This window comes from Cygnus atratus, chromosome 3 (genome assembly GCF_013377495.2).
Source record: "Cygnus atratus isolate AKBS03 ecotype Queensland, Australia chromosome 3, CAtr_DNAZoo_HiC_assembly, whole genome shotgun sequence".
Lineage (NCBI taxonomy): Eukaryota > Metazoa > Chordata > Aves > Anseriformes > Anatidae > Cygnus > Cygnus atratus.
The window spans coordinates 114075667-114086504 of record NC_066364.1 but is presented as its reverse complement, the minus strand read 5'-3'; the positions used below and the strand labels follow the sequence as shown (position 1 = coordinate 114086504).

Below are 10838 nucleotides of genomic sequence, written 5' to 3'. Positions count from 1 at the left end.
TTTAACAATTTTTTTTAAGATGGCTGTAAGAACAGTACAGAACAATATGTCTTGCACTCAGATTATTTTCAAGTGTTCATATTACAGCAATCTTATAGTATCTATTTACTACGAACAAATATGGAAGAAAAGGCCTGTGTCTTGCAGTGGAGTGGTTTAAATACAAGGAGAAACCCAACTCTATTTTATATTATTTTCCAGGTAAGCTTGTTACATACTGTTAATTTTCTCCTTCAGCTTTAACAAAGCAAAGTTGCAGCTTCATCAGGAAAGCATGCTGAAATAAAGAGCAGGCTATCATACAACTGGCCCATACTTCCACACCCAGTCCCTCTAAAGTGGGAGGGACTGCATTAGTTAAACATTAAGCCATTTTAGAATATTTTAAGAGTTTAGTTTATGCTTCTCAAAGCACTTTTTGCCCACTAGGAATCATCATAATCTATGGATCCTTTCCCATCTTTCCCATCCAGGTCAGCAGTTTGTACCTTGCCTAGCTACTTAGATTTGGTTACTATCTGGTGGTAGCTCATTGGCCCATGCCAAGTAAATAGTTGCACAATTCCAGTCACATCATCATTCTCTCAAAAGTACATGGAGGTACATTAGGCAAAAGAAACTGAGAACAGACACTGAGAACAAGGGACAGGTTGCTTTCAAACCCCTTCAATTTGGTTTAAAGCCAGCCAGAAACACGTAATCATCTAGCAAGAAACCTGACTTCACCAAAAGCAGTGGCAGGTCTTAGAAACACAGACCAACACTTGGCACTGTTTTTGCACAACTGACTAGTCAGGAGTGCCTCCAAAGCTCAATAATCTCCACGCTGATTTATGTTTTCATACAAAAAATTTAATAAATATTACTTTTCAAGATTTATTGCCAGGAACAACACATCAAAGATGCATTTTCATATAACACTAATATCACAATACAAGGTATCTTCATGATCTCAGTGGTTAACCACTGAGATTACTATGTTTATAAGCCTTTTGATCTTAAACATTGTAATAGCACTTTGATTTCCTCACTTGTTAAGGCGGGCAGTGTAATCTATGGCAAACCTACACAGTGATCTTACTGGACATTCTACTGTTCAAGTATTCAACAACTAGCTTATTAGAATACTCCCTAAATGCAGTAGATTACAAAAAAGTCAAATCTACAAGTGGTTCAGTAATACATATTCATGGTGAAAAAAATAATCAGAATTTACAAAATAAGATTGCTGTGTTTCCAACTTCACGCGCTAATTTGATATTTTAATTACATGCAACCACTCACATTTCATCTACATAAAGTAATAGCTCAGTTTTGTTCCCTTAAACTGCTTCTTAGCAGATTATCTGCCTGTCACTCGTTTTCAAGTCTAAAGCAGCAAAAAAATTTTTCTAGTCTAATTATCTAAACTGCCTCAGTCAGTAATTACAAATAGTCTTAAAGTGATACTATGGAAGGTGTTTCAAACGTTTGACATTGTACAAAAACCAGCATCAAGGCATGAAAGCCCATCCTATTAAAAATAAACTATTTTAGAACACCTTAGTTTTGGCATATAGGCAACATGTAACAAGAAAATAAATTCAAAATAAAGAAGCCACAAGCTTAACAATGCTATCAAAAACCTTCAACTCTAAACATACATATAAATAAAAAAGGAATGATATTTTAAGGCTCTTGATTATTAAGTTAATAAATCAAATATACACAGTGATTAATAAAAAAGAATTATTTACATATCTATACAAACTTCTATTTTTGACACATTTTCCTCTTTAAATTCTTCATTTACCAGCAACTGCTGACAAGTTCCCCCCACCCCACCCCCAACAAAAATACAATAAAAAAATAAATAATAAACTTATTTTTGATAGTTGCTGTGGTTCTGAGCTGCAAAGGCACTTTCAAATACAGAACTAGTTGTACATCACCATAAAACCAATATACAAAAAACTCAGATTCAATAAATATAAATAAAATGTATTATTCTAAAGAAACTGTATAAATTGGGACATCTGGCAGAAAAAAAAGTTAACACTAAGGAAGAATAATAAGGCTATGTAATACCTTATGAAACATTTCCATGATGTATCAGCTACAGCTGAATTTACATTAGGGCACTTTTGACTAGTTTTGCATAGATGTGAAATGCAGCACTTGGTATTCCAGCCAACCACAGCAACTATCATTGCCAGTGTAAGCCAGCTTGTCAAAACTTAAATTAACACAGGGATTCTAAGTAAATAATAGCCTTAGACTCAAATATTACACAACAGTTTAAGAACTACAAGCTCTTGAGTGCCTTTATAATGATATTTAAAGGCCCTGCATGGCAGCACCCAACTGTCTGCTATACAATGTACTCCATTCTATTTAAACTTTGTGCACTTTCCAAGTCTCTGTTGTCTTGTTTATTTGTCCAGTTTGGGTGTTTTGTAGGTGTGCTGTTGGGTGGCTTTTCATCTCTGTCTACCAAAGTGTACGCTGGCTGCTTGGCAAATCGGGCCTTCTGCTGGTGTTTGTCCATGTCATCTTCCTCCACTTCTGAATTGTGCGTCCTTATTTTGGCGATTTTAGAGTTTTTGTTTTCATAGTCTTTAATTGGGACTGTATTTGCTCCGTGTTTCTCGATGGGGTTTTTTATCTGGTTCAGCTGCTCCCTTACATTGTTGGTAGTGTTGTCATCAGATGCTGTGTGAGTATGGCTGCTCTGCTTTCTGCGTTTTCGAATGCACCAATAAAAAACAGTTACCAGGCAACAGATCCAGGCTACTGTTAAGACTGAGCTCAGTAATGGCACCAAGAAATCTGGAAGAGATACGAGACCAGTTAACCCTGCTGCAAACGAAGTGTTCCAGTGAAGGCTTTTCACAAAGAGGAGAAATCTCAGTTCTTAAGCCTTATTTATACACTGGAGTCCAGACAGTAATGTAAGGATAACCTCAGCTCTTTTAGAATACAGGGTGTTTAAAGTGAGTTTAGTATTCTGAGTGCTCATTGACAGCCCTCATGGAAAAAGTTCTCCTCTCACCCCCAGAGCCAGTCATTGCAGGCACTGCTGCACTGCCCTGCCATGGCTCTCCTGGCCTGGGGGTCAATTGGCTATGCTCCCACTGAAGTCATTTCTCCATTTGTGGCTGGCCGTTAAGATGCCTTTGCTTGCCTGGTGCTATAGGGGAACTAGTTGCATGCTTTTGACATTTAATTCATCACATCAGGACAGTGTCATCACCCGGTCAATACATGGGAACTTTCAGAGCCAGCTAGACTTCAGTTCCTTTCTTCCTCCTTGTTTCTCCATGGAGAGGGCTGTAGACCTTTTAAGGGGTTAAGCCACTGTTCTAGAGCATTTGCAGAACTTTTTTTTTTTTTTAATGTTATTTAAAGTAGTAAGATCCTGGAGCAAAACCTCCTTGTTTCCACTTAACAGGGCCAACAGGCAGAGAAACTCAGAGTTGCTACAGATCTCAAAAGTAAGAAAAGCTTCACCTGCTTTGAAAGGCTATTCTAGTCATGAAGAGCGTATGAGTTCTTGGAGACGGGGGAAAGCTTACCTGTTTTGTTTTTAACTGGTCGCCGTTGTACTCTGACTTCTGCGACTGCAGCAATTAGCGTGTTGTTTCCATCACGCTTACTGACAAGGTCGATAATCTTATCTGTGATTTCTTTGATTGGGTTTTCATCTTCACCTATATCTTCAGCAGACTAAATAAGAAGTCATACAATTAACACCAAATGCCAAATCAGATGTGTGGGTAATCTACTATTTATAAACTTTCACAATCAGTTAAGCCTCTCAGTACTTTTCACACTTAAAACAACGACCAAAAACAGAAACAAAACAAAAATCTCAGCCACAGGCAGAAACTCATATTGCAAAATTTCTGTCCTCATCCTTAAAACAAACAAAACAAAAAGCAGTGCTCAAGAGAGCATATTGGAAAGTGTTTTAGTCCCCTATTACAGTTGCTAACAGAGGGTAGCTTTCAGGTATGCACATGTAATCAGGATTTCTTCCCTGTTCTTAAAAGAGAACTGAGATGGAAACTGAACCATGAGAAGTACGGACAAAGCCAGGAATTACAACTTTTATGAAATCCACGTTATACTTATATCCAAGCAATTAACTACTAAGACATTTAAACATATTCCAGGAATACTTACAATAGCAACATGTATTTCGTTGTTTGCCAAGTGTGAAGGCTCGCAGGTAATATAGATAGAATATTCAACAGAAACATTCTTCAGAATATTCAGATTCCTCAATTCACTGCAAATGTGTTCTGTGGTAAGGCCCTGGAGGAGACAAAGTGTTATTTTTTTTTTTTTTTTAAATATACATGCACATGAATACACACAAAATTATTTATATCTATACATAAATATATGCAGTGATATATGCATTTTATTACGCATATAAAAAATAAAGTATACTGGCTTACATCAAGGCAGAAGAGAGTTTGCCCTGAAGTAACAGTTCAAGGGAAGGGGGTGAGGGTGTAAAATTCCCTCCAAACCAGCTTTTGTTCTCCTCTGGACACAAAAACATTTAGAGTAGAAATTTGTATTAAGCCTTCTATACCTTCTGTTTTCTTTGATAATGAAGGAGCATCAGCTTTTACTGTACTTTTGGCAGTCAAGTAGGTTGTTTCACACTAGGGAAACAAGCACTTGTGGGCCACAGCATACTGAGTTATGTTTGGCTACTTACTGGTGCCATCATTTCCTTATTAAAGGTAAAGGTGATGTTGGCACAGTTGTCCTGGTAGTAAGAATCAGGATTGCATTTGGTCTTCACAGGTTGTTGATTAGAAGGCCAGCATTCACCAACTGCAGCACAAGGGTGAGTGAAACAGTGGTCTTCTTTAACAGGAACACAAGCATGTCCAGATGGGCATTCGTTATGACCTTTGGCATGTATTACACAAGGTCGAGGACCACACCAAACCTAGAAGAGAATAAATACTGATATAAGTAACCGTTGGTTACAGATTGAAGACAATATAACCCAAAACACAGCATAATTGTACCTTAGAACAGGTGACTTTTCCATTCAAGCACTGACAGGTATTACAGTCATCATCCCACTTAGCCCCATCTGGCATTACTCGGACAGTGGTAATGCAAGGCCTTCCTGTAACTGAAGACAGATTTAATAGAGTTTAAAAGCTTGAGAAAAAAAGTGGAAAAAAAACCTCTATTTTAAGTTCCTTTAAACCCAGTGATAAGCTTGCTTCTTCAATGAACATGATATTTGCTTTAAACCAACAATAACTAGCTTGCTTTAAACCAACAATAACCTAGCACTCCTCCCACCCCCCATACAACCACAAAACTGTTAACATGCAATTATACAGGTCTTGCTACAAGCAATATAACCAGCTATGACATCTGAAATACCTTCTTGGCATCCTGGACCACTGCGACCTGGTGGACAAATGCAACGGTAACCATTAATTTCATCTATGCAAGTAGCCCCAAAGGCACAGGGTGAAGACTGGCATTCATTGATGTCTATGATGAGAAGGAAAGAGAAAAAAGAGTTACTCTGTAATATACTTTTATTTCAACAGAAAGAAAACTTAAGAGGGATTCACCTACTGGAGCTTTATGTTTACTTTCTAGTGTCTACCCAGGGACAGACTCTTAGCAGCACCAGCAACATCTCTGAGCAAATTCTTTGAAGTTTCTGCTGCATGGTACTAACAAAGATCAAAACCTGACCCCTACGGCTACTTAAGCTTTTCAAGGGCAAGGACACATTCCTTCTCACACAAACATGCATCCTCTCCTTTGACAGAGTCTAGTTTTGTCTACCTACTCAATTCTTCAACTGACAGCAGTGTTAAACCCCTTTCCAGTTGTATTGCTACTACCAAACTTCTATTTCCATGGCTGTTACTTAAAAAAAAGTATTAGTGTCCTCCAACCTGTAATTATTAAATTACAGGGAAGTACATATATCACCTCAGGGCTTGTAGGTAGATTATTAATTGACAAGGTTTTTGGCTAGCATGCTTTCATGTCAAACACAAACCTGTGCCACACAAACATATTCTAACTGGGAAGACCATCTTGAAGGGCATTTTGCCCACCAAGAGGCTTCAGCTTTAGCTGAATGGAATTCAACATTTCTTTCATTTTCAGTGTAATTCCTGCCCTTCCCTACATCCTCTACAGATCTGGATATAAGTACGGAAGACATAGGACATCTATCATAAATCTGATCTACCACTTAACTCAATTAAGTTGATTGTCTTGCAACAAGATTTAAGCAACAGAAAAATCAAAGAGCTATTGAAACACTTACTGATCCTGCAGTCAGGACCTGCGAAGCCTGGGGCGCACTCACAGCGGTACCAGTTGTCTCCATCCACACAAGTGCCACTATTGTAACTATAAAGAAAAGTAATTATGTGTATTAAAAAAGCACTACAAATAAATAGAATCTAGAATTTTAAGACAGCAAAAAAGCAAAAGATGAAAGACAAACATATTAAACTTACCAAGGATGAGGACTGCAGTCATTTGTGTCTGCAAAGTGAAGATAAACAACATTAAACATGCAGACTTTGGCTAATACAACTCTACTGTCAGTAAAGAATGACTGAACTTCCCCTAATGCCCAAGTTACACGTAGCTCAACTTTAACAAAAATATGCTGAAATTCTCCACTAAATTGATTCCAGGCTTCCACCACAAAATTTGTTAACTACATTGTGGAACACATGTACACAGGAAGAGATCATTGTAAAAGAATCTAACAGGGAAAAAGTGGAAGCAGACTGAGCTGCTGGTAGAAAAAGAATGCAGGGAGAAAACAAGACAACATCTGTCTCCACTTAACTCATTTGCAACTTTCTCATGCCCAGGTCAAGGCTCTATCACATAAAGTCATTAAAAACAAAGATTCAGGTGATGCTAAAGCCTACATCAAACAAGCTTGCCCTTCTGGTTTCAATCTCAACTCCAAGAGCGACAGGATGAGCTAATGTTCTCATCATGCAACACTCTGGAGAAGTTCAAGCAGAGATGACTTACTCTGAGTACACGTGGGTCCTTCCCAGCCCTCCTTGCAGACGCAAGTGAAAGAATCCCCACTGACTACACAGGTACCTCCATTATGGCAGGGGTTTGGCAGGCAGCTGCTGTTCCTCGCTGTAACAGAAGTGAGATTTGCCACTAAGTTATTAGAAAGCCCTCAAATCTGAGCCAAGAGGAAAAACTGAGGTCACAGATTCAGTGCTGCATCTGCTTCCTGGTGATTATGCAGGGTATTTACCTATATTACAAGTGGCTCCTTCCCATCCTGCAGGACACATGCACTTGAAAGTGTCCCCCTCATCATAACATGTTCCTCCATTATTGCACGTTGCTTCATCGCACTGGCTGTCACCTATGAAAAACCCAAACTATCCTTAATACCTGTGCTTTCTTAATACAATGCAGCAAGTTTAAGCATTGTAACTGAGTACGCCTGTTATGTTTTGGAAGTGCTGAACTTACGGGAGTGGCATGTTTTTCCTTTCCACCCATTTTTACATTCACAGAAGAAATCATTGACCAAGTCTCGGCAAGTTCCTCCATTGTGGCAAGGGTTTTTACTGCAGTCATTAATATCTAGATATATTAAGGAGAGAAAAAACAAGCTAAGCAGTGTTTACAGAATTGACAAACACTTAATGCCTGAAAGGTGCCTGTTCTATCCCTAACTTTGGCTTGAGTTTCTATCATGGATTAAATGCTTAGGTCAGTATATTAAAGCTTTAAGCGCTGTCATAGACATGAGGAATATTTCACCTTGTTCCTCCAGTTTGTTTTCATTTTGTTTCAGTAAACAAGAAGTGAAAAGATCTATTATGTAAACTATCCTATCAGTCAGAAGATAGGAGTTGAGTGCTTACTCCTATCCTCAAGACTGAGGAAACACAAACATGACATATAGATATACCCTTCCTAAAACAGTATATTCTACACTAAGGGTTTCTTACAGGAAGTTAAGGGTACAGCAAAAAAATTGAACAGTAGGAGAGCCAGGTTCTACTCTGAGGGTGGTGTGGTAATTTGGGTTTAGTTCTCATTCAAAGACATGTGACTCAGTGGAAAAAAGATGACACTGTCCTCTGCAGCCTTTGTAGCAAAGTTTATGTTAAGTTGGCATTGTTTGCTATTGTCTGAAAGACAGTATGGGCCATTCTTTCCTGATACATCTCCAAGAGTTCTTATTGCAAAGAATGGTTAACTTACTTGTTTCACAATACGTTCCTTCCCATCCATCACTACAAATACATTTGTAGGAGTTGATGCCATCGATACAAGTGCCACCATTTTTACAGGGGTTGCTCTCACAGTCATTAATATCTGCAACAGTTTGGAGGAGAGGAGGAAAGAAGAGGGAAAAAACAACACATCAAACTGGAAGTATAGCTACTGGAATTTATCTTCTCATTGAAGACTATTTGCTGCTACTCCCACTTCTCCTTTTGAGAGGAGGGGTAAGCAAGATAAAAGTTAATAAGATAAAAAGCTCAAAAACAATGCAGGGGTGAAGCAGTGAGCCCATCACTCAGCAATTTACTACTAAAAAGTAAAAATAAGAAATCAGGAGTCCTTAAGATCCTTGTTAAACCCCACTATTAGATACCTCAGACCTTGTATACATAAGGTTTTTAAAAATATACAATTCAAGGCCAGAAGGTTCATTAGTGTGAACTTTCCCCAAGGCCTAGCAAATTCCAATCTGCCTCGCCCAACCAGGATATGAAAACTTAACAACAGTTCCAAGGTTCAGTGTGTTAGAAGAAGAAAACCTTTAAGTAATCTGGAAGGAAAGGATGGAATAGTTTTCCAAGAACAGTACGGGACAGTAAAACATGTCTTTTTAGCTCTTACTCTCATGACAGTAGGTGCCAGTGAATCCTTTGTTGCATTCACATGTAAATTTTCCACCTGCTTGGCTCTTGCATTTTCCATGAGGACCACAGACATTTGAAGAAATATAACGAACCCCTTCTGGTGTGCTGTTAGAAGCTACTGCCACTGTACAGCTGTCAATTACTGTAGAAAAAGCAGAGACCTGAGCGAGGATTGCCCATTCTATCCGATTTCTTAAATTAATAGCAACGTCTTTATTTCCAGCGATGGAAGTTTAAAAGACAGGCATATGCCTACAGCTTTACAGTAAAAACACAATACCAAGTATTTGTGCATAAAATAATCAGTGTCTTATCCAAAGTTAGCTGGACCACTTCCACAGTCAAGAATATATACAGTAAAGTGGCCTATTTCAAGCATATGCTTTACATATCTTTTAAAGAGCTGCTATTTACAAATAGCGCTCATCTTTTCACACAAATAGACGCATAAAAGAGGGCAAAATTCAGGCTCTTTATACAAAGTCTACTCCACTCATTCCCCTACTGCAGCTGCGCTACAGCTTTGGACAGGGGACAGGCAGAAACTGTTGTCTGTCATTCCCATTCACCTGCAAGGCAACACAAACCTTCACAAGGAGTTGTGCGGCAGTGATCTTTCAGGTGGGAGCAGTTTTTGCCTTCATAGTCTTCAGGGCAGTTACAGAAATAGTCCATAGCAAGATTGAAGCACTGGGCGCCGTTCTGGCAAGGATTTGGCTCACAATAATCTATGTCCAGCTGTAAGCAGTGCAGAAAAAGGAAAGGGAAATAAAAATGGAAAAAAAAGAGGGGGGGTAAGAAAGGGGAAAGGCTGAGTGAGACAGAAGTTTTATCATAGCTTTCCCTCACTGTGACAAGCAGACATTGTGGAATCTGACCTTTTTATCTACTGCCTCAATGACTTGTTCATAACACACAGAGTTTAGTTAGACTTGCAACTATTTCAACAGACAGCAGTCTTGATATTAAACAGCCCCTGAAAGTTAATAGTTAGCATGCAACAAAACCCGACATGCAAACACTTGCAGTCTGTTCAACAAAAAAAGAATCTTCAGCAGCCCATGAGAGTTTTTTGTTGGTTTCTCCCCCACCCCCCCAATATATACTAATCAGTCACTTTCTTGGCAGGCTGACAATGATATCAAGCACAACTTATATTATGGTTCACTGGATGCAAGGTATTCAGTGAACAGATCCAAAGTGCCGGTAGAAACACCACTGGCTGAGGGCCTGCTTTTCACCCATGCTTCTTACCTGACAGAGGTTTCCTGAGAAACCAGCGGGACACAGACATTGGAATCCATTGATTTCATCCTGGCAGTGACCCCCATTCATGCAAGGGTTACTCGCACATTCATTGATGTCTTTCTCACAGTGATCTCCTGCATAGCCAGGTGAACAGATGCACCGATAACCATTAACCAAGTCCTGGGAAGGAACAAGAAAGTTTAAAGTTAAGGATTTTTCCTCTTTCCTTACATATTTTCATTAGAGAAGAGGAAAAAAAGAGTCCAAAAACATATGTTGGCATTAGACATTGTAGGAGTATAAGAAACTAGCTCAAATTAAAACAAAGCAAGAATATTTAGGGGGGAGTGAGTTGCAGAAAAAAAATATACATCTATACACATACAACAGCCAGTAATGGCTTACTTTCAGAATTTTGAGTAGGACACATTAATCTACTTTTTAAAGCAAAATATCTATATTTACAATAGATAGTTTATACAAGGTGCCCATTCACTGGTGACACTGGCAGTGAAAATGAGTTCTTTATTGCAGTTATATTTTCTGCCTTTGCTATTCTACGCATAGCCCTACATGCCCCAACGTGCCATAACCTCTCCCCTTAAAGCAAAGAAATTACAATTTATACCAGTTAATTGCTATTTTCCACACTACTTCTGTTGAGACTCAAATGTT

At 38.7% G+C, this 10838-nt stretch overlaps 1 protein-coding gene across 1 annotated transcript in view; it reads right to left on the bottom strand.

Moving 5' to 3' along the window:
• Window positions 1-10838, bottom strand: part of JAG1 (jagged canonical Notch ligand 1) — a 37094-nt gene continuing 26256 nt past the window's right edge. Inside the window, exons 12-26 of the mRNA XM_035552842.2 lie at window positions 10170-10343; window positions 9503-9653; window positions 8893-9057; window positions 8248-8361; window positions 7507-7620; window positions 7283-7396; window positions 7042-7158; window positions 6507-6534; window positions 6311-6396; window positions 5401-5514; window positions 5031-5140; window positions 4712-4948; window positions 4165-4296; window positions 3555-3705; window positions 1-2808 (exon numbers count right to left, since the gene is read on the bottom strand). Coding sequence (XP_035408735.1) covers window positions 2351-2808; window positions 3555-3705; window positions 4165-4296; window positions 4712-4948; window positions 5031-5140; window positions 5401-5514; window positions 6311-6396; window positions 6507-6534; window positions 7042-7158; window positions 7283-7396; window positions 7507-7620; window positions 8248-8361; window positions 8893-9057; window positions 9503-9653; window positions 10170-10343 — 2265 coding nt within the window. The 3' untranslated portion in view covers window positions 1-2350. The remainder of the gene's footprint in view (window positions 2809-3554; window positions 3706-4164; window positions 4297-4711; window positions 4949-5030; window positions 5141-5400; window positions 5515-6310; window positions 6397-6506; window positions 6535-7041; window positions 7159-7282; window positions 7397-7506; window positions 7621-8247; window positions 8362-8892; window positions 9058-9502; window positions 9654-10169; window positions 10344-10838) is intronic.